Here is a 24464-nt window from a genome sequence, read left to right on the forward strand (position 1 = left end):
GAGTTTCGCATGCTTTCAATTCTGCGGAATCAAGGCGTCAACTGCTGGAACATATGGCAAGCAAAAATATTTGTGTGTTTTTATTTTCGCACTAGTTTTTGGTTGCACGAAATGCGCAAAAATTTCAGCACTGCGAAAATTTCCACTTTTACAGTATTCTGAGTAATGGCAAAATATTGACTGCATCAAGAAGTAGTAACAGCATGCATTTTAAATGTATGTACATGTATTTGAAATTTTGGCTAACATATGTATATATATTTTTTGTGCAGCATTATGAACTGATCCAGAAGGCTGCATGTTAGCAGATTGGCCAAATGCAAAATATACATTGTGTTGAGCTTTTCATTTTTCGCAATGATAATATCATATTTGCTTATAATATCAAAGGCATAGTGTAGCAAGCTAGAGATTATTTTGTATTCATAACCAATTGTGCACTTCAAATTTGGAGGGTTGCTGTTGTTGTATAGATGCCAGATGTTCTTGTACCACTTCATCATATCAGTGTCTGGTACGAATAGGCTAAGTGCTGTAAAAGTGGATATTTTCTCGGGACTAATTTTTCGTGCTTGGCCAGGTAAGAAGAGTTTCACATGTTTTTAATTCCGTGGAATAAAGACATGAGCTAATGGAACATATGGCACGCAAAAATATTTGCGTGTGTGCTTTTATTTTCGCGCTAGCTTCTGGTTGCGTGAAATGCGCGAAAATGTCAACACCATGAAAATTTCCACTATTACAGTACTTCAAAAGATTGCATTAGCTTTGTTTTTGAAATATTAAAGAAGACTCACCAAACCCTTCAGATGTACAGAGTAGGAATAATGAAGGGAAAGAGTTACTGAAAGTAGGCACACAGTTTGCACAGTTAAAATCTACAGCTGGCAATAATCCTAAGAACTGCACTTCCACTAGGTCATGTGACATGACACCACCAATCCCGATCAGGTTCAAGAGAGACGGGGGGGGGGGGGGGGGGGGGGGGGGGGATAAAGTCCCACAAAACTCAAAAGGGATTATGATCTGTCTTTCTACTGAATGACGACATGCATTCAAAGCAGTGTGGTTTTGCTTGATTTTGGGGTGATCATATCGAGAGTAAAGAAATTCAGAGAAGCGTTCAGCAATATTTCCTGACTCACATCCTGCACGGTGCTCATTCGGCACGTCGGCATCGCTATAAAGTGCAGGAGAATGCCAACTTCCAGTCAGTCTCTCTCTCTTGGTTGATTTTGAACTCTTCCTGATTAAATAGGTCGATGACTCAACTCATGTTCCACATGTATAAACAGAACGAACAAAAGATCCAGGCTCTCACATTACCTGCCTCAGATCAGACAGGAATACCCGTTGGCACAGCACGACTTGCTCTGCTCTGCACGGAGCTAAACTTCTTCTGATGTTCTTCTTCTCTCTTTTGTGACAGCAATGGGAAACAAGTGATATCGCAGGGACAAGTAGCGTGCGGAATGGATTCCAAGACCACGGTGGAAAGTAAAGAGGTTGGAGGAAAGAGAGAGAACGGAGAGGGGATGGAGCGTGAGGACCCGGCCCGAGTGGCTCTCCTCTGTGACCACACCAAGGACAGTCAGGAGGACGAGGAAAAAATGGACACGATGGAGTCGGACACTAAAGTGGTGTTTACGGCCGGCGTGGATGACGACGACGACGAGTCCTCGTCGAACTTTCAGTCGTGGCAGCAGCGCCACGAGCTGGTGCACGGGCGACCGTACCTCGCGCTCGACACCAGGATACGATCGCACAGCCAGTCGGAGGTGGAGACGCACTCCAGCCACGGCGTACACATGGTGAGCGGGGCGATGCCCGTGGTGGACGTGTCGGGGCGGCCGGTCAGCTGCGGCCTGCGGGACCTGCCACCACTCAGCCCGAGGGGGCGCACCGTCGTCAAGAGCATCAGCGCAGACAATCCGAAGCAGATCCTGACCTCTAACATGCTGTCTGTGCCCAATGGCCAGAGTGCCCCCAAACAAGTGCCTGCCACGCGACGGATCTACCCGTCGCTGCCCTACTCGCCCTACGGGTCGCCGTCTGGCTCCCCCTGTGCCTCGCCCCGCACCAGACGACCCCCAACCAAGGAATCCCGCACCATTTCAATCTTAGATAAACTGGTAAGAATGCTTTCTTTCTTGCTCTCTCTTTCTCTCTTCCTTTCTCTCTGTCATGCTCTCCCTTTAAAAACAAAAGAAGTTTTGCAGTGAATAAGACTCATACTGTAAGACCAGAAATTTTCTCGTGCATGAAACTTTTGCAAATTTTGCGAGGAGCCAAGAGTGACAATGGTGAAATGCAGACAGAAGATTTTGTCTACACAATACATTGAATGCTACTGGCAATCTGCGAAAGTTTCATGCAGCGAAAAAGACTGTCCACTGTGATTTGTGAAAGTTTCATGCCGAGAATGTTTCTAGTCTTACAGCACATAGTAATCATGCCCTGGTACTCATAGTTTGTTTGTATTTCTCTTGGAAGCTGAACATAAGGCTGTTTTGAAGTTAATTGAGTGCTATGATATGTGATTTTTTACATATGTCCTCTGTGTGTAACACTCTTCCAGCCTTGGCTTGAGAAAAATTTTATTGTGCAAGTCGTACTTTGCACCTGAAATTGGAAAAGGAAGTTCCCTGTATGTGGGACAACATACATTTGGAAGAAGTACTGATAATACCGTAGAGTTTCCCTTCTACCTTTTGCCAATTAATACCTCTCTCACTTGCTCTTGAGAGCCAAGATTCACAAAGTTAAAATAAATGTGAAAGTTTTTGTCTACACAATGCATTGCATGCCAGTGGCAATTCTCAAAAGTTTCATGCCGCAAAAAAAGGCAGTTGGCTCCATTTCATGAAAATGTGTGTGTGTGTGTGTTTTTTTTCCACACATGAGTCCCTGATCCACATATTGAATTATATTACCGTTGATGGTGTTATACGACTTGTGTGTTGCACAATGAGTTTGAACAGAAAAATACACAGCCATATCAATCTGCAGGTAATATTAAAGGAGGCTCAGCTTTATATATCGAACATCAGTGGCTGTGAAATTTAATCTACTTGGCTTGGGACTATGCTCCAAATATTTTTTTCTCCTGCCTTGCTTCAGAAGCAATAATGTCAATTCCCCCCCCCCCCCAAAAAAAAAAAAAAATGAAAGAAATTGCCCATGCAAACAATTCAATTCCTGGGGTGCGAAAGTCCCCTTTGCGCCGTTGTCCCAAGCATGTAGTTTGAATTAGTTTTGATGCCGTTATGAAAAGCACTTCACATGAAGAAGTAATTACTGAGTTGCCTGGCCGGGCTAGTGCTCTTCCATTTTCCCTTGTGGCCACTCGGTGTGTACACTGTAATACGTGTGTCAGAATGGCTGGCAGACACCCCAAAATTGTCCTTCTTGATCACTGCATAGAAATGTATATGTATTTCCTCTATGTCTGACTGTATGCCCCCCAGCCAGCCTGCACCATTGCACGGAAGACACTTATTGTCTCAAAACTTATTTTACCGACCCCTTTCCAGAATTATGTGCAGCTGAACCAGTACCACCTGAAAGACGAGATCGGGAAGGGATCGTACGGCGTCGTCAAGCTGGCGTACAACGAGGAGGACGATACAAACTATGTGAGTAGCCGTAGTCTGAGATTCGCCAGTCTGCACAGATACAGTCAAACCTGTGTATAGTGACCACTGTCTATAGCGACCACCTGCTGTATGCCACCACTATGCACAATTAGCCCCAAGAGAAAAGACATGTTAATGACCCTGCCTGTAAGGGCCACCTGTCTACAATGGCCACTCTTTCGTCTTCCTTGGGTAGCCGCTATAGACATGTTTGACTGTATATCTAAAACAGAAAGAAAAAGAGAACAAAAGAAACAAGTGTAATGGCATTGGCTACCAAGGGGAGCATGTTTGTACCCTACTCCTTCCAGTGTGTAGATTTTTTTTTCTTGATGTCAATGTCCACTTGCTAAGAAGACAGTGAAATTTTGCACAACTTTACATGGATTAAAATATAAACAAATCAGCCATGTGTTGATGCAGATTGAATGGCAGCGTAGAGTAGAATTGGAATGATAGGAACCAGACAGAAAAAAAAAACCAACCCATACACATATTCACACACTGCACCCAACAGATATAATGTGCAACAGACACATGTTAAGGGTATCAGCATACGGTCCAGTGACTCTTGAAAAGGGCAGCTCCGCAGGTGCCTCCGGAGCTGTAAAGGTTAATTCCTCGCTCATTTCGGAAAACTGTGGCAACGGTAACTCTTCTACAGCTGTCCGACGACATGATTGATAGTTATGAAGAGAATGCGGCTATGAGAGCAATTACTGGAACTTTTTGATAGGAGTTTGGATGCGGAGGCAGACTGTGAGCTGTCAACATTATCTCAGATCCATGTGAGAGCATGTTCTCAATGCATGCTCGAAGGAATCCAAGTTTTGGCAGCCCTGGGAATGTTAGACTGTAGCCTGTTGTGCTTTTACAATATAGTGCAAAAAAGGACATCTTAAGATTCTGCTGTATGTGACCCGAGATACTAATCGCTCAGCCATGATCCCTCCTTAAAGAAGATGGTATCAAAAGGGCGAGCGCCCGTTGTTTCCCGTGGTCGTCACGTTTCCGGCGTTCTCTCGGCATTGAGGTGAAAGAGTGACCTCCACTGGAGCATCCTCAGGAGAAGGGAGTAGCTCCACTAGCACCCTTCAGTGATGTTGCTGCCATGGTGACTGAAATCTTCTGCATGGTCAGTGGCATCATCCTACCAACTGAGAATCATAAGTCAACACACCCAGGGAGCTGGATGACTTTGATACTCACACACACACACACACACACACACACACACACACACACACACACACACACACACACACACACACACACACACACACACACACACACACACACACACACAACACACAACACACACACACACACACACACACACACACACACACACACACACGCGCACACACACACACACACATGCACACATGGTGGAGCTGTCATGTGTTCAGTGTTGTGGATAACTCGTAGCCATGTATAACTTTGTTGTTTTTTTTTTCTGCACATTTCTTCCTATGCTTGGGCAAGTGTTCACAGAGTGCAATGGTTCTGGTTCGTAAAGAATACAATAAATATTTGTCTGCCTTGCCATCTATCTATCTTCTCTATTCATCTATCTGTCTATATATTTGACTTCTCTGTCTAATTATCTATCTTTCTCTTTCTATTTATCTATCTATCCATCTGTCTACCTATATATCTATCTATGTGTCTGTGTATCTATCTATCTATCTATCTATCTATCTATCTATCTATCTGTCTATATATCTGCAGGACTGGCGGAATGGACCCCCCCACACCTTTTTTTTTTGAAGGCCTTTTTTTTTTTGCTTGTTAGCTCATGAAACCCGGAAGGTGGCCCCCCCCCCCCCCTCCCCACTTTTGAAAATGTGGCGCTGGCCATGATCTGTCTATCTGTCTGTGTGTATGTCTGTCTTTAGAGCTGCCAAGTCTCCATGATTCTGCAGGGAGGTTCCTTGAAAACTAACTAACCGTCTCTTCACTTCCTGACGAGGGAATTAGAATCCTCCTGATTTTGGAATTGTTGTTGTCTTATGAGGTGCATGTAAAGACACAGGTACAGTTGTATCTCCCTGAGAGCTTTTCTACTCTTTGTTTGCCGGGGACTTTGGACAGTGTGTGCAATGCCAAGAAATTTTTGGGATTAGTCAGCACTCAAAGCACATAGAGGGTCAGGGTAATTCCCTGATTTTCGCAGCCCTGTACTATGTGTTCACTCATATTTCAATCCAGCTATCTTTTGTATCAATCAATCTATCTATCTATCTATCTATCTATCTATCTATCTATCTATCTATCTATCTCTCTCTATCTATCTCTCTATCTATCTGTCTATCTATCTATCTATCTATCTATCTATCTATCTATCTATCTATCTCTATCTATCTCTCTATCTATCTGTCTATCTATCTATCTATCTATCTATCTATCTATCTATCTATCGATCTATCTATCTATCTATCTATCTATCTATCTATCTATCTATCTATCTATCTATCTATCCATCTATCTATCTATCTATCTATCTATCTATCTTTCTATAATTCTAATCTGTCAATCCATCTGCACTGTTCATATCACATCTGTGCAAGGGTGTCCACCATCTCTAGTGCTTTGAGATATTTCCTTCTCATTTGCAAAACTGGAATGTTTACAAAGTCTCACAGGTTCTCACAGGGAACAGGGGACAGAAACAAACGCAGACAAAATGACCTTCCTATTATGTAAGTTGCTCCTATGGTAAAAACCAGGTTCATTACCAGCTGTGACATCACATGCTTGACCAGGGCAGCTCTACTCCAAGCTGTGACTGCATTTGTGTATCCATGCAACAATTAAAGTGGAGTCGGGTCATAGATTTTGGCTGTCGTCAATTAGTGAAGCAGCGTTACTACCGTGTTATGTAACGATTGCTTTCGAATGCCCCCTTGAGGTTAAATTAGTGGTAGCAGATGGTGATGTAAAATCCAGAGCACTGGAACAGGAATATTCTCCTGTTTATGACATGGTTGTATGAGACAGTATCAACAGAAAATGTGAGGTTTCTGTTAATACATCACAAGAGTTTGTATAGTATTGTCTGTAGTTGTAGTACATATAGTGTAGTTTGGTTCATATTTTGCTTGAATGGAATATCTCATACTGGTAGTGTAACTGTTTCAGAGTTTGCTTCCATATATGGTATTATCTATAAGAACAGACTTGTGTTTTTGTAGACAAATATATTAATCACTGAATTTGAAATAAAAAGAAGTGCTTTCTTGTTCCACACATGTGACATTGCTAGAGTGACAAAAATAATTGCGACAGTAACCATACTGTGCAGTCCATGCTAAGTGTTGGTTGAATGTCAAATTCCCAAAATGTTCAAAAGATGATTGGTTTTTAGGTACACAATGTAAGTGCTACCGAGTGTTGTGTGTAATAATCTATACGTGTATGAGTTGAATCTAACATTGTATCTGCACACAACAAAATGTACTCTTTTTTTTCATTTTAGATCATTGTAAGGTACAGAACACAGCTAGAAAGATGTAGAGGGGAAACTCCAGGGGCCTGATAATGGCTCTGACATTTTAAACTCTTTGCCTCTGTTGGCCAAGCCTTTCAGAGCTTATTTATTGTCATCATTGTGTAGTATGTGATATCTGTAGTGTCATTAATCTTTTCTTTTTCTTTTCAAAAGTTGTGATGCATTGTTAGTCATTGTTGGCGTTACCATTTGCTTTCATAAATATGCCACGACTGTAAAAGGAGTCAAAGGGTTTTGTGATGCTTGGGGGGGGGGGGGGGGGGTAGGGAGAGCTTATGGATGAGTGATTGTCATCAAAAGATGAATAAGTCTTCCCCAAAAAAAGTTGGATCCAAGTTTTTGTCTTCTCGCATCATACTGTCGCCCGAGGTAAGGTACACCATCATGCATAGATCTCATGAACATTCTCAACATCTGTTGTGCAAGGGAATACCCTTCCAGGTGCCCCGCCCAGGGGCCACCACGCCAGGGTATTATGGGTGTAGATTCTGAAGACCAGGGTACGCTTAAGTTCCACCCCAGATGAGGCAATGTGCCAGTAACATTGAGTGTGAGTACGAGGGACGTCATGCAGAAACACTAAATGGGAAGTGGAAGTTTTTGCAAAGATGTCATGATTGATTCCAGTACGTGAGCACACACCGCCCTTCGGTGCAGATGCGGATGACACCCGAAGAAAGTCGATGCTCGTTAAAGGAGCACACTGTCATCCCCCTCAAGGTGAATCGGGGTCGATCAAGAATGACCGCCCCTTGATTGAGTGAGAATGATTGGCCATTACCTGCATATATTCAATGTCCAGTGATCAAGTCATAGCAAATTGCCTCCCAATGCCAACATGAGCTGGTTTTGAAGTATGGCTGTAAAGTGTTATGGCTATCAAAAGGGAGTTTACTAGTTTGCAGCTTCAGACTCAGGTTTGCTTCTTTTTTTTTTCCTGAAACTTCAGAGCAAGTTCTGCATTATTATCAAAGTTTGATGTATCAAGGGTAATCTCCTTGCCCCCAGATGCATTTGTAGGAGTTAAAAGATACCCTGAAATATGTATTTGATTCTAATTGAATTTAAAATTCTAAGTTAAATTGAAGTGACTTGAATTAAGTTAAATCAAATTGAATCAAAATTGATTGAATTGAATTGAATTGAATTGGATTGAATTGGTTTGAATTGAATTGAATCAAATAGGCTTTATTTGATTATGTGATTGCTGATAAAGCAATCTGTTTTCTCTTTTAAACCTCTATGGTCTTATGCTTGGTTCTCACTTGTTGTGCGATCCCCTATGCACACCATGATTGGCCATTAGTAGCTGATCATGGAAAAATAGGTATATCTTTCACAATTTGCACCATGATTGCAATCATGGTCTGAATCATGGTCTGAATCGGTGGAGTAACTTATCACACCACGACTAGCCATTAGTAGTTGATTGTGGAATTTTTGTGTATCACAATCTGTGCCACTGTTGAACTTGTGATCTGCATCGAGGAGTAATCATGGTGAACTCATGGGATCTTATTTAATCTTGTCAGATCTTGAGGTCAGTTGTAGACAATTTTGAACCATCCATAACTTTTCTAATATCATTGCGATTGCCACGACTGACCCTCAAGATCTGATATGATCACCATGATTACTCCTCGATGCAGACCCAAAGTTCAACAGTGGCGCAGATTGTGATAGACATACACAAAAATTCCACAATCAACTACTAATGGCCAGCCATGGCATGCTAAGTGGATCTGATCCCATGACAGTGGGAACCTGGCATTAGAGAAGACATAGAAGAGAACCACATGTTGATAGATTGTATAATCACCAACTACTTTATTTGGTGCAGTCATGTGATTGGAGATGGGGCAGAAAACCCTTATGGTGATTAATGTGAAGTTAAGATGTTTATTGTGGCCAAAGACCTTCAGAAATACATGCATTTTGAATCCACTATATTAAAACCCATTATTTGTGAGTATCTGCTACTTCTACGATACTGCTTCTACCAAGTTCTAACATGGCATTGAGAGTAGCTGTGGCTTTATGTTATTCCAAGGGAATGGATGCTGTTATCTGATTTTTTTTCTCCAGAATTTGTTTGCAATGATTATGTTGCAATATCAGTATTTTCGTATGTTTGCTGGAGATGAGAATGATTTATGCTTGACTAGATATATTATTTATGGCTGGTTGTCCAGGGCAGTCTTGGCTAGCTCCTTTCAGATGATACAGACTGCTTTTTGTGAAATCCATTTACTGTGCACAGGGGGAATTTTCTCTCCCCCCCCCCCCAACCACCACCGCCATCATGAGAAATTCCTGTCATGATTGCTTTGCGCAGTGGGCCGCTGAAATTTGTGATGGCAACCATGCGCTCGCGAACACATCTGAAGTGCGATCACGTGGGCGCTGATGTATACTGATGCAGTTTCCTAGTACCCCGGGAAGGCAACATCTTGCAGCCTGCGCATACCAATGACGACACTTAACCCTGGCACTGCCATCCTCGGCCTGCTGGCATGCAGTGTGAGTGGCACTTTGGAGGTGGCGGTACTGAGTGGGTTAAGGGCCTGGGTGGAGACTTGTCTGTGGGGCGAGCAACCTTTTCCCATGGTGGGGAAAAAGTTGTCAGCGGCATTGTACCCCCTTTGATCTCAACGTGAGTGACAGTCTCAAGAGAACGGGATGCGTGACAAGGAAACATTACGTCGTCATCGTGTAACATCAGGAACTAGCTCATGTAAAATCTGCTTCTTCTGACTTTCAATTTCTCTCGGTATTCCGTATTTGCCCTCCCCCCCCCCCCCCCCCCCCCCGATTGATACGGGGATGTGTATGCCAAATGTCGAAGATCTGCAGAAGCCAGGGGGCATTCATACACCGAAACAAGAAGCTATTCGTTCCTTCAATATTCACAAACGGAAATGGATTCAGACATTTTATCTCTGTTTTTGTGGTTACATGTGCATTTAGTGGGATGAGAGAGTATAACCATAGAAGCATTGTAGCTTAGAGCACAAATATCTATGCCAAAACATTCCTGTGCTCTAGGGAAGCTTTGGGGAAGTGTTGGATTTTGAATAGTGTTGGCTTTTTGAGTAACAATGGTGAACTGTGGTCCACCATTGTTACTTATGATGATTCTTGTGTTCTGTCAGTTCTATATGCTCATTGTTACATGACATGGTTCACTCTTCTCTTCAAAAAAAAAAAAAGAAAAAAAGAAAGAGAAAAAGTGTACTTGTTCGGGTTGGTCCACAACTTGAAATTTGAGCATGTTGTAAGCTCTTAATGTGAGAATATTGCAGGAATTTTATGTGTACAGAGCACACATCGTGAGCCAGTAGAGCGCAATATTTTGTGACTTACATGTGTACTTCTCGTGCTGGTTATGTTCAATGTTCTGTTTCATGTCTTGCAGACAATTTTCTAAGTAGTTTGATGGTTCTGTAGTTTTGCACAGATTTGGATACATTTTACTTTGAACATGTTGCCAATTCTCGAGGATGTTGCATAGCGTGTTGCTGCTGGCTTTTGAGGATGTTGCACAGCAATTTGAGCATGTTGCAGCAACATGCTCGAACCCCTTATGGACCACCATGCTTGTTACTGCTGTTAAAATTTGACAGTCATTTTTTTGAAATTACCGGTACATTAGAAGTTTTAAAGCAATGTCAAAACAGACTGGAGGAGATTTGAATCATATTTGATAATTCAAGCATGAATGATTAATTCATTTCACAACCTTTGCAGATGTTCAGTTGTATGTTGAATATACTTTTCTATGATGAGGACTTGAGTATGGCAAACATTAGAACAAAAATAGTGCACTGTATGAAAAGAATAACAAGCATATTTACAATGTAGAATTATGTTGTTTTTATCTGTCTTGCAAAGGTGAACTATTTCAATATACAATGTAATTGACATTTCTAGATATGACGTAATTCTGCGCGTTGAGTTTGGAAGTGTCTGAATATAGCATTTGCTCAAATTTTCTTACAAACCTGCTTGATGTTATCATTGCTTCATATAGTTTTCTGAATTTTAATTTTATGTGTTTCCTCCTCATTTCAGGCAATGAAAATCCTCTCCAAGAAGAAGCTGATCAAGAAAGGAGGATTTGCCAGTGAGTACAGCAAGTTTTTCTTTTTCCTGTATTTCCTCAAAGTTTGTCAACATTGCCCAGAAGCTTAAAAGTGTGTTTTTTAAAAAGTAGCCTTACATGTATATTGCAAGTGTTTTCTTAGAAAATGACAACTGTAAATATGAAAGACTCTACATAGTGGAAATTTGAGTGCATTTTACAAGTTGTAATACTGGCTTGAAAATGAAAATTTGTGAGTGCTTTACAGTCTGTATTTTGTGTGTAAAGATTTATTCTCTTTGATACTTGCAGCATGTGAACAACAAGTCATCAAGACTAAAAGCATGCAAAGTTTGTTTTATTCACTAGACGGTGCAAATTTATCACTCGAAAATGTCCATTTCTTAAGTATATCTGTGTACAAGCTGGTTACCATCGATGGACGTTGTCCAGGACATTTTTTGTGCAATTCAATTTCAAGTGCAATTGCCCAGTATGGTTAGGCATATGTTCACATTTCATAAAAAAACTGTTGAGAACAACAGCAAGCGAGTTCTTTAGAACGTACTGCTGCTGTAACGATCAAAAAGTGACATGCAGTATAGAAACTGGTATTGACAACACACTATATGCCTCGATGAATCATCACGTAGACGGAGAAAGTCGCGATGATGATGAATTGTCAGCGTTAATACAGGCGCGTGCTACCAGCTGCCTTCTCCAAGCTCAGTGCCTCACACTATCGGCAGAGGAAAAGTGTTAGGTGGAGAACCACCTCTTTCGCAGAGAGTGGTGTAAATATGAAAAAAAAAGGGGGGGGGGATTTCCCCAGATCCGTAGCTGTGGCGGCGCCCTCTGATGGTGAAGCGAGAAATGGATCCCAGCTTGAGGCAAACCTTGGTGTCGATTTGGAGTGCAGCAACATCAAAGGGATTCGAGGCTTCCAAAGTTTGAGACGCAGCAGGCGAAGAGTCGGCAAACCTCGCCGACCGAATGTGTGAGAGTGGGATGTAAGAGGAGAGAATGGTTACCACGTTGGGTGGACAGGAGCTTGCAAAGATGTAGGACCAATGAGACCTGAAAAATCACTTTGCAGCGATGAGCCTCTTTCCAAGGAGAGTACTAAGTATTATAAAAAGAAACGAATTTGATGCCAAGTCTGAATTGCGACTGAGGCTGTGCCGATGCAGGGAAGGCATTCACACATGATATTAATGTGCTCAGCTGAAGCTCTCGGTAAAAGTCGGTCAGTGCCACTGGCAGATGAGAGGCATGTGATGTCTGTGGTATTTGAAAGCGGTGGGCCTTAGAGGGGTTAGAATGTTATCATGTGACACACACATATGCACACAAAATGTGCATGCATGCACACGTAAATGTGTGAAAACATTAATATCCTTATAATGAAAAGCAGTGATGCCTGTAAGTAAGTGCTACTGTTTCCATGGAAACAGATGGTGGGAAAATCACAACATCCGATTCTTCTTTCCAAGAACACAAATACCTCAGATGAAATCTTGCTAAGCCATACTGCAGTCTAAAAGTGATTTTTTTTTTTTAATTTTTACCTCTAAGAAATGAAAAGGAATCACTCTATTTTTACACACCCAGTATACATGTATTTCCATCTTCTGGCCGGTCTCTTGCTTCACCTGGTTTTTAAATCCAGCAAGATGTCGGGTTCTGCTGGCAGTTATGAGAAATCTTGATTAAAATTCATGAGAGCGACATAAAACTCTCCCCAGTCAGATTGGGACTAAGGCACAAAATCCCTTTAAGGTCAAATCATTTTTCCACATATTTGATCTTGGGCTAAGAAAGAAAAAAAAAAGAGGAAAAGAAAAGAGAGAAAAAAAAAGAGGAGGATTCTAAAATCTCTACAGCATATGCAGACTTCTCAAAGGAAGGAAAGAGTGTACATGTATGTAGTGTGTTGAAGAGAAATCATATGAAACAGCGTGGCATGGTGTTGCTTACAAGTGCATGCAGCAGTTCGTTTCGGATCCATCCCGGATGAAAGAACGAGAGAGATTTCTTTTTGTAAAAAAAAATTTGTCCTACTTCTTATGCCGAGAGCCATCCCCAAGCCTTAAGAGAGATTTTGTGTGTTTTTGTGTATTACAGTATAAAAGCGTGATATGTTTGCATGTGTTTGTGTGTTTGTGTGTATGTGTGTGTGTAATTTGATACATGTCATAATGAAGCATTCTTCGTCCGTAATGCTGTCTCCTTGTGCAACCCAAGATTCTTGCCCTTCACCGAACTCTGCAGTTCTTTGAGACGTATCAATGCTTTTTTTCTTTCTTTGTGGTTGTTCTTGTCTTTTTTTTTAAAGAGGGATGTAGAGAAATAGAGATAGAGATAGATGAATAGATAGATAGATAGATAGATAGATAGATAGATAGAGAGGGAGAAGGAGAAACACAGAGAAAGGATTGATACATCCATCATGGTTATTCGTTGTGGTGGCTTAAGAATTGATCAATCGGGATACTGGAAGTCTGCGTGCAGAATCTGTTACCATTACTTCTCTCAGATCTATTGTGTAGACTGTGGCTTTGTGTCGTAAGTGAGTCTGCAGATAGGTTTAAAGGGAAAACGTAGTTCTCATATGCTAGCAAAAACTCAAGGTTTTTGCTCTGAAATGTACCCACACACATATCTGCATAAGAAATGTGTCAAATACTGCTGTGATTGAATGTAATTTCATTTGGGTGACAACAAAAAAAGTGAACTATTAGCCAAAAAGGTACAGTGACAGCATTGTAATCTAAGAACGTGTCCAGGCCTAATTGAAAAGGAAAGAATGGGGTGGGATGTTTAATGGATTTGTGTGTTTGTATGTGTTTGTGTGTTTGTATGTGTTTGTTTGTGTATGTCTGCATACACATGTGTGATTATTTGCATACATTCAAGATGAATGTTTGTTAAATGTGAAATTATAGAAATCAAAAAAAGATTATTGAGAAAAAAAGTGTGTATGTGTGTGTCAAAATTAGTAGAAGGTAAAGCCACCCACAGCTGCATACTTGCAGAAAAGAAAAGGAAGAAAAAGAAAAACTAAATTTGCCTAAGCACTAAATTGATGAGTTTCTTGATGAGATTGTTGTTGTTATTCTTATTGTTGTTGTTGTTCTTCTTATTGTTGTTGTTATTATTTATATTATTTTTTAAAAGAAATTTTGTAGGTAATGACAGATGTAATATCTTGGGTACAAGTGTAACCAGTTTACGCTAATGTCTGTAATACAGGGTGAAATTTGCTCTGCTGTTAAAGAGAATTGATTACTGATTGAAGATACTTAAATGCATATAATTATAAATTCTTTTCGGGAATAAGCAATGTCCAAAACCTACCTAACAAATTAAAATGTTTGCCTAATTTGCAAGAATCTGCTTGTGGGAAGACTATTGCATAAACCAGTGGCTGTGTGATATGATACCAGGTAATTACTTCAGATTGCATTGCTCACTTGCTTTCCTAAAGAGAGAAAGAGGGAGAAACAACAGCAACAACAACAGAGTTCTTCTTTGGACTTTTCAGGTGTCAAATCAATCTGTGCAGGTAATGTGGTATTGCAGTGGTGATGGGGCTGGGAAGGAACAAATCTACACTCCTCTCATATCTGCCAGAAATTGCTCTTCATGCCTTTCATTTCCCCCCAGATATTGACACATTAATGTTTCATGAAATGAGTGAAGTGTCCACCGGTTTGCGTAAACTCATGACATATGGGTGGGACTCTTAACACGGACACGCTTTGACGGGGTAAGAGTGTGATTCCGGGAGGGGGCAGAAGCGCGCCTCACGCATCTCCCAAAAGTAGCAAGGAGGAGGACGGAGATGGGCGCTGGGAGAGCGGGAGCTGGCAGAGGCGCCGGGCAACGGTGTGAAAAGTCCTTCATGTTTCAGTGCGCTGACATTTTGCCTGATGGATGCGTACTGTCGGGCCCGGGGGTAAAGGAGGCCTGCATGATTCATGTCGCCACGCATCCATGAACGCCTCCCAAACGCACATCCGTTGTCTTCTTACCACCACCACCGCCGCCACCACCACCCCACCCTCACAAACATATATTTTTTTTTTTCCCCCTCTCACTTTCCATCTCTTGAGAGCTCAGGATAGCTCCAAATATGAGATTTAAGTGTTTGTGTGTCTGTGTGTGTGTGCGTGTGTGTGGGCGTACCGACTGTATGTGTGTTGTGCGTGAATGTCACCTTTCATCTAGTGAGAGTGCACGTGATGCAGGCGCCCAGATATCGGAGGCGGACCTTTGTCCGTTCGTTCGGCTGATTTTTATCTCCGAATGCGTGCATGCTCATTTCACCGTGAAAGTGATGGCGACTTTGATTTGTGTTTGCGGATCCAGCGAGGACTTGCTGTCCAGAAAATGGGTGTACACGCATAACAGGAGATGTACTGTATTTATATTTCTCATGATAATGTGAAATAGGTATAGTTTAGTATTACTGCTCCTACCAAGCCCACACTTTCTGTGTTACTGTAAGTGTAACAATAGTAGAACAATCTAGTTGCTTTCACCTTTATACACATCAAAGAAAGAGTGAAGCACTCGCAATTTTATCACACAGTTTCAAAATGCCTCAAACATGGAAGAATGTCAAACACTTTAAAGCAAATATCTCAAGTTAAGCACGTCCTTTTTCGTCAGTGTCTTTCCAGAATTTCGAGTAAATTAACTCTCCAGACTGTGATGATTGTACATATGGGCAGCATTCAGAAAGTTTGAAGGCATTGGGAAAGTTAGTGATGGACAAAAAAAGTTGGCACAGCCCTACCGACAAGAGGCTTGCCATGCACGTTCCTGTCCCCACACATTTTCTTCCCTTCCTCCGACCCTGTTTTTGAAGTAGCTCTGTCAGAAGAAGCTGCAGATGCAATAAATCACCCCCACGTCACAGTCACAAATGAGGAGGGTGGTAAAGAGAGTAACAAGAGTTACATGTGTTGATGATAGATTTCATTTTTCCCCTTTTCTTCCTTTTTTTTTGTATGGGGGGTGAGGGGGAGAGGGGATAAGTGCGCAGCCCCACATAGCTGCGTAAGCTGTCTACCAGTTCGAGGGCAAATTGACTGATGCGGTGTTAACCAGCGGGACCGGGTTAAGAGGCAGATGGCAAACACAGCGCCCCACGATGATGGTCATCTCACGTGGGCCTTATTGATGCCTGCCCAAACGATGACGTCCCGTCTCATTACATCCTAGGTGATCCTCCAGCTTGTTAGGACTGATGGAGGGAGATGATGGTGGGGTGGGGAGTGGGGATGGGATCATGCCGAACTTCTCTAATAACATCAACAAAATACATCCGCATCCCTTTCCTCTGCTCTCAGACCTTGGAAAGTTTGTTCGAAAGTAGGAACATCTTCAGCGCCTTTTCATGATACGCAGGAAATGAGCGTCAAGATGGCAGTCTTAATGTTAGAGATACGTAACATTAATCACGTAAGTACTCCCCCCACCCTTGCTCCCTGCCAAGCGCCTCGTTAGGTATGTACTTTTGATGTCTTTCTCATCTCCGCGGCGAGGCAGTGATGTAGTGGCCAGCCGGATGATGGGAATGTTATCAGACGTGTCTTACCAGGGGTAGAGCCTTGAGGCTTGCCGAGTGAGCGAGCGAGAAAAAAAAGATAGATGAAGAGATAGGGAGAAAGAGAAAGTGAGAGAGAGAGAGAGAGAGAGAAAAAGAGAGGCAAAGTGCATATTTCAGAGGTTATTTGGTCTGAGAGAAGTTGACCAGGATTTGGCCCCACTCCCTGCTGTTGTTTGTGCACCATCTCCACTGATGACACTCTGTTGTTTGTGTCATAGGTCAAACTGTGGTGGAATTGTTCCATTTTACTCTCCCCTTGACTGTTTGATGCTACTCACATGTCCTAGTGCAGTTGAAGTTTTAAGTATTAGAGGTACCACAGGGAGCATTTTCTAATTCCTTTATGTCAGTGGCTACTATCTTACATATTAAAATAGTTTAACCAAACCCTCCTCATCCATGCAATTGCAAATTCTGTCCTCGTTAATGCAAGAAAGTCATTTTGTGTCAATGGAAAAAGGCATTATTTGTAGAATTCTGTGTGTGGTTATGACAGCCCTCTTTCCTAATGTGTTCATTTTTTTTTTGTTTTTTACAAAATTATTGTGACAAGGGAAGTATAAAGTCACACAGCAAAACAAAAAGTTGTCTATTACTCCCAGCTGGTGCTGACTGTAGAAGATTTGTAGGAGTCATTATTCTTGCAATTACTAGCATTCACAAGAAAGGAGATCCGTAGTGGCTCATTAATTGCCGATATAGCCATCATGGGAGGCAGAAATAAGTTTATAGTGCCCCCCGGTCTCTTGCCCTCTCTTGCCTGTATTGTCCCATGACTAGCTACTTCGTGGATGCTTCACTATCTGTGCTTCGTGTGCGAACACGAGTACGAAAAACTTTCCGCCAGTCTGCTGCCCTCGTTGTTGTCTAGTGTCCCCTCCCTCCCCCCATCCATCCATCTTCTGCCGGCTGTGTCTCACCGTTGAGAGCGTGCAGGAAGCATGTTTCGAGGGGCCATCTTTCTTCCCGCTCACCATTGCTCTCGACCTCTTGGCCCCTCCCCTTCTTCATCCCCCTTCCCCCCACCCCCTTTCTGGTGTCCCGTCTCTTGTGGAGTAACGACACGAGAGCTAATCATTCCACTTTTGCTGCCCGGCTCATTAGGTGTGCTCGAATCTGTGACGAGACAAGCTTGCACGGTCTCCAGGAAAAGAGTGGGCATGCGAGGACAGAGGCAAAGAAAAAGGGGAGAGAAAGGCAGAGAGAAAGATATTTGGGAGCTGCAAGAACAACAATAACAACTAGAGAAATAAAGTCAAACAACAACAACAAAGAGCTAACAAAACTTGAGTGTAAACTTCATGTTGAGAGGGAGAGAGAGAGAGAGAGAGAGGGAAGACTTTTAAAGAGACATGATTAATGTGACAGCTTTGATAATTTTTTTCCTTTACTTTTGAACGGATATCTCTGACGTCTTCTGATTGTTTGTTTATTGGGGGGGGGGGGGGCAGTGAAAACAAGCAGTAAACTGTAATGTGTGAATAAGGCACCACATGGGGAAAAAACAAATAACTGTTTCATTGTTGTTTGAAATCAACTGATGTGATGTATGGGCAACTCCAAATACCTGCTGCAGTCATGTAGTGTATTATCTCCTACTGAGTTCTGTATCCACCGTATATTTTGCAGGGTTTTTATTTTCGCAAATTTCATGAGTTGATTGCTATTCACAAATGTGAAAACCCACAAAAGTATTAATTCTGATCGGGGCATGAATGCAACATGCACGCGTACATTTCTCTCTCCATTGCCATACTCCATGATCGCGAATTTAACCACTCCCAAATTGTCGGGAAGTCCTTATTCGCGAAAAAATTACACACGCTAAATACTTTAAAGTATATATGCCATTTACAGTACTTCTTCATTTGTTGTGTGGACAAGGACCACAATGTTTTTGCTCATTCCCATCTCTTGTCTGTGTGAAAGTGACTTGTTGATTGTGTGACGCCACAATTTCCAAGAATGAATCACGCCTCCCTGATACTTTTTTTTAGCAGAATTGTGGAGAAACTGTTTACTGCTAATGGCTTCAAAAGGAGATGTGACGTGGGTGATGTTCCATTCCCATAACATTTTAAGGATTCCCACGCTATTAATATCAACATTCACAACTGAGAGTGAGGGGTACGATGCCATATCAGTTTCACTTGACATTGCAGAGACCGTAGTTTGCTGGTGTAATTGCCAAGATTCTCTGAAACATTTACAGAGACCATATTTAGCTTGGTAATTGCCAGATTTTCGCAAACATTTCTGGAGCAATCATTCATGGTTTCTGTATCATAATGACATTCAAACAAACATCTCTTTTGGACTCTGTGACAGTAGATGCGTGACAGCTGTCAACAGTAGATATGAAGACACTGGAGTCCAACTACAGTGTACACACCCATATCCCCACCATTTTTTTTTTCTGCTTGAAATGTTTAGCTGTGCCATTTTATAGGCCTTTCTTGGATATCAGCTGTTGTTTCTTGCATCAGTTTCCCACATTGGAGGTTGATATTATGGCCCACAATTTAAGCTCATCACGAGGGTTGCAGACATTGTGCTCGCCGGAACATTGCAATTACGTATCCAGTGCCATGTTCGACCCTATTGGCTATGGGAACCGGATGCTCCTGTGTGTCAAAGATTTATGGGGGACTTATCATATCTCGGCGGCAACAGGCCAAATATGCCATGACGCTGTAATCAAGGTCCTAATGCGACGATTCACTTATGCACTTCATGCAGTTATCTCGAACTGAGCGTCGTCGAGAGAAGCGGAGGAGTCCCTTGAATCTATGGGAGAGCTAATTTTCATGCCTTGGGGGTAGGGAGGGGGGTGGGGTGGGGGCTACACAGCAGCACTATGTGACCCTGATTACAAAATAGCACTTTGTGAGATGTTAGCCAAACCTTGAATATAAAAGACTTGTGTGCTAATAGCTGCTGTATAGTACACTGACATGTCTTAATGTATTCATCTTCAGTATTCTTTCCTGGTTTAGCATGGATCATATATGTCCAATTACCATAGTGCCCCAATAAAGTCACTTACACTGTAGCTGAGGAAATTGCAAAACGCAGGAAATTTGGCTCACATCTATCAAAGTAGTCTGTGTAGAAAATCCAAGGTTTGATGTCTTAGCTTACCTCCTGTTGGAGCATCAATGTCTTTATGCAATGTTTTTAAATGAGAAAATTATAAGTTCTAATGAAGAATATGACAGTGGTATTTAAAATCAACCTAAATGGCTCATATACCTGTAAAGCTGATATTGTCACAATTATTAATCCGAAGATGGGTTCCCTTAACGATTTTTGCGATCAGTTTTCAGACATGAACTGGGACAAACTAAACTCCTCAAAAAAAATTTGGAAATCTGACTTTGATCAATTATTGTTCTCTTATCTCAGTAATGATTGACGCATGCTTGGTAACCTGAGAAAGATTGTTAAATTTTCTGTAAAATGATACCATACTTGTTATGATTGTGCATTACATGGAGGTACATTGCTTTGAAATGTGGGGTAAGGTCAAACTTGAAAAGTTGCAAAATGACCCAAGTTTGGTATTAAGTCGCTCATTTCCTTTTTCCTTGTTGGTGAGTGAGTTTCCCAATGTCTCTCTTGATTCTTACGCATTCTGACATCAACATTAACACGGATTCAAACAAACCCATGCATGAGCAAACAACAAACAAACGTGGTGCAAGCAAGCAAACAAACAAACAAACAAACATGTGGCCTTTTAAATGCCGGACTCAAACTATTTAATCTTACAGAATCTTCACCGCATAACACGATGAAGTAATAGACAATTGAAGTGGCATGGGCTTGATTTGGCTGGGCTTTCATCTTTATTGTCACAGGTATCTTTGACTTCATCAATATTCGTTGATTTCTGTGGTATGATCGGGGCTTAGTATTGAGTGGATGACCCAAGTGCCAAGTGCCTATTGAAATCGGCATTCATGGCCGACCAGCTGAGTACAAAAGACATAACTCCGTACAAAGGAACATGTCTTTGTGACCACTGATGTTCAATTTACAACTTCAATATAGACCTTTTCCCATATCTTAAAACACTGCCGTTATCCCCAATGGCATAGGTAATCATAACAATTACGATATCATTTTAAAGAGAATTGAATAATCTTTCTGATGGTCTCAAGCATGCATTGATTTTTATTGAGAGAAGGGAGAAATAATCGATGAAACTCGGATTTCCAAACTGTTTTTTTTCTTTGGAGGAGTGTATAATTAATTGAAAAGCAATTGAAATGAATTGAATTCAATTCAATAGTTTATTTATTTCCATCATCAAAAAGGAACATGATCCAAAGTGGTACAATTTTTCAATTTGTCTCTCATTCGTCTGATAAGGACATTTTTTTTCAAATACAATATAAAGTATATGCACGAATGATGTCATAAAAAGAAACAATGCACTTTGTCATGGCAACAAAAATAGTAAATAATCATAGCGATGGAAAACAGTGTTCCGCTATAAAGCCAAGCTTGTAAGTCTCTTGAGTCTAGATAAACTAAAAATACCCAAATCAGGGTATTGTAGTTTGGACATCTGTACCAGGCTTGAGTGATGATGTAATATTGTATGCCTTGTTTTCTCATCCTCTGTGTTCTCTTGTTCTCTCCCCCCCCCCCCACCCCCTTCCTCTCCCCAGAGCGGCCCCCGCCTAGAGGGGGCAAGGGCAGCAAACAGCCCAAGACTCCGCTGGACAGAGTATACCAGGAAATTGCCATCCTCAAGAAACTGGACCATCCCAACATCGTCAAGCTTGTCGAGGTAGGTCTGGGAGTTTTGTGGCTGCGGTGCGCTAGAGAGTGCCCCAAAGTGTGGCACCAGATGATGACTGTATGTTTTTTTATTGCAGTTTGCTCCTATTTGTACACTTACTGCAAGTGTTTATTGCCATAAATGTATGGTATTGTCCAGACATATATTCTTCAAATCTAGTTCTGATTGAATACATGCATCTGCACAGTCAGCGTTTATTGCATTATGAAATATATGGCCCTTTTTAGACGTGGAAAGGTTGAATAAATGACACATTCTCCACTCAAAATTAAACCATAAATGCTGAGTTTACATACTTCTGCTATCTAAGATAAACTAGACCAATGAACTTTATCTTTGCAGTGAAAATCCTCATAGTGATTGCAACAACAGTGGTCTTTCAATGAGATTTTGGCATAAAATGCACTTCTGCTTTTGTTACTTCATTTTCTCTATTTGGACTTGATTATCAAGCAAAGCTAAACTTTACGACTTCTTTTATAGTCATGGTTTCTCAATACTGAGTACAGTCTTTTATTTTAAAAGCCACCATGTTTCGTTGCCATCTTGTTTTGCAAACCTGAACATTATAAAGCAGAAAAAAAAAATTGAGAGAAAAATGACTATCACATTGATGCCATTAGGATGTTAATCATGCAGCACTAATTTTCACTGCAGAGCAGGTGCTCATTAGTTACACTGTTTGCATTTTACAATTCCATTATTGGAAGTGCTTATGTGGCAGGGTGCAAGCACTCTTTGGAGTAAATATTTAATTCAATTCAAACATGAAGTTGCAGTTTTTAAACTAAGCTGGTACACAGACACACATAAAAATGAAAAACATCAAACAAGAGAAAGATTTGTCGGGGTCTGCTTTGAAAGAAGTTTATACAGTGAAGGGATTACTGGTTAGCATTTTATACAGCTCCCATATGTAGTATCTTTTTTTTTTTTTTGGGGGGGGGGGGGTTAAAATTGTTCTGGATGGATTAATAACATTTAATAACTAGAAAAGCACTCTGAGAGCACAGACCTCCGCCAAGCAGCTACTTTCCACCGATGACCTTGCTCTTCCCAAAGAGATTTTTCTCCTCTCCACCCCTGGGGAAAAGCTCTTTGGGCTCTTCCATAGAGATCAGCGATTTCCACCCATAGTTATACATGCTGAAAAATCACCCGATTTCTCAATAAAAGCCTTTGTTACGTCATAAACCCTCAGCTGCACAGCGCGCCTCGCCCTAGCAGAAAGTTGAGCATGCACTTTAGTGTGCGTTTGAAAACCTCAAAAATGCGCAGCTTGAACTCCCAAGTTCATTGACCCTACCTGTCAAAATATCAAAATTCCTGCATAAATTCCCCCAAAATTCTCGGATCACTACCAAAATTTAATCGTTTGTTACTTGTGTCATTCTCAACCTTTCCTGTAAGTTTCATCCAAATCCGTTAACTACTTTTCGAGTTATTTTGCACAGGGACAAACAAACTAACAAACCAACCAATGGTAATGAAAACATAACCCCCCCCCCCCCCCCCCCCCCCCCCTTGGCAGAGGTAATAATAGTAACTACCACAGCACTCAGAGAGTGCAGACCTCCGCCAAGCAGCTCATTTCCACCCATTAAACATGCATGCTGAAATCCATGTAATTTCCCAATGATAGCTAAAAGAAAAAAGCAAAGAGAAAAAGCTACAAAGTGTTTTACCTCTTCAACTTCCTGCTGCACGGCTCCTCAATTAGAATACTCGCTTTAGTACATATATGCAAACCTCAAATATGCCCAGCTTATACTCCAAAGTTCATCAACCCTGTTTGCCTAAAGATTAGAAAAAAACTTTAAAAATTCATAAAAATTCCCAGATCACTGCCAAAATTAAATCATCTGTTACTTGTGTCATTATCAACCTTTCCTGTAAGTTTTGTCCAAATCCCTTCACAACTATTTGAGTTGCTTTGCAAGCAGACAAACCAATGCCGACAAAAAACATAACCTCCTTCCTTGGTAGAGGGAGTGATGAGTATCACACCTTTGTCAATATCAGTCACATATCGTCAGCTGATAATCAGAAGGACGCTATGGCATTCTAAGATTTGAAATGAAAATGAAACAATCGATTTTTGTGATATACGTATGTGTTTATTTAATCAAAAGTGGGTAGATTTATACAAGTATTGTTCCAAGTATCAGTTGAAATAGTGCCCTTGTGGTTTTTATTTTTAACATTTTACTGAAAATGATTTAGAATTGACACCATAATGTAGAGGAGATTGCATGAGCTCAATGACGTGATACCAATAACTCAATACCACCCAAAATTGCGATAGCGCCCTTCTTGTTCTCAGCTAGCGATATGTCGGTGTGTGGTTGTATGAGGATGGTTCATGGCATATTGTGGCTACAAATTATGTTACAGCTGAACCTACATTAAAAGTGTAACAAGAAACTTGCTATGGCATGCTGCCATGCTCAGATCAGATTTTTTTTTCCTTTCTTTTTTTACAGCTTTTCATTTCCCCTCTCTCCCTCCCATCATATATATATATGAGAGACCATAGATGTGAAATCAAAAGTCACAAGTATAATTTTGTAATACCTGTAATGAATCTGAGAGTTTTACGATGCCACAAAGACCATTAAGATGTATATTGGTATGCCACTTTCACTTTTGCATTGCCCTAAAAATGTTTGTGGCTGAAGTATTTCAAACTTAAAGATATAGATGTACATACAGTATGTCCCCCAAAAAAATTACAACGGATTTTCGCATCGATAACATCCGATATGATTAGTCCGTCTACATGCTACTTCAGGGTCGTGAAATATATAATC

General features: G+C 41.2%; 1 protein-coding gene across 1 annotated transcript in view; it reads left to right on the top strand.

The window, feature by feature from the left end:
- LOC139744299 (calcium/calmodulin-dependent protein kinase kinase 1-like) overlaps nucleotides 1-24464 on the top strand; it is a gene marked incomplete at its 5' end in the record, with an annotated part of 60447 nt that overhangs the window by 12933 nt on the left and 23050 nt on the right. The window contains 4 exons of the mRNA XM_071654747.1: nucleotides 1430-2132; nucleotides 3534-3635; nucleotides 11218-11269; nucleotides 21521-21642. Of these exons, the coding sequence (XP_071510848.1) occupies nucleotides 1430-2132; nucleotides 3534-3635; nucleotides 11218-11269; nucleotides 21521-21642 (979 nt within the window). The remainder of the gene's footprint in view (nucleotides 1-1429; nucleotides 2133-3533; nucleotides 3636-11217; nucleotides 11270-21520; nucleotides 21643-24464) is intronic.

The sequence above is a fragment of the Diadema antillarum genome, unplaced genomic scaffold (assembly GCF_040938485.1).
Source record: "Diadema antillarum isolate AM-2024a unplaced genomic scaffold, OU_Dant_1.0 seq00001156_RagTag, whole genome shotgun sequence".
NCBI classification, from domain to species: domain Eukaryota; kingdom Metazoa; phylum Echinodermata; class Echinoidea; order Diadematoida; family Diadematidae; genus Diadema; species Diadema antillarum.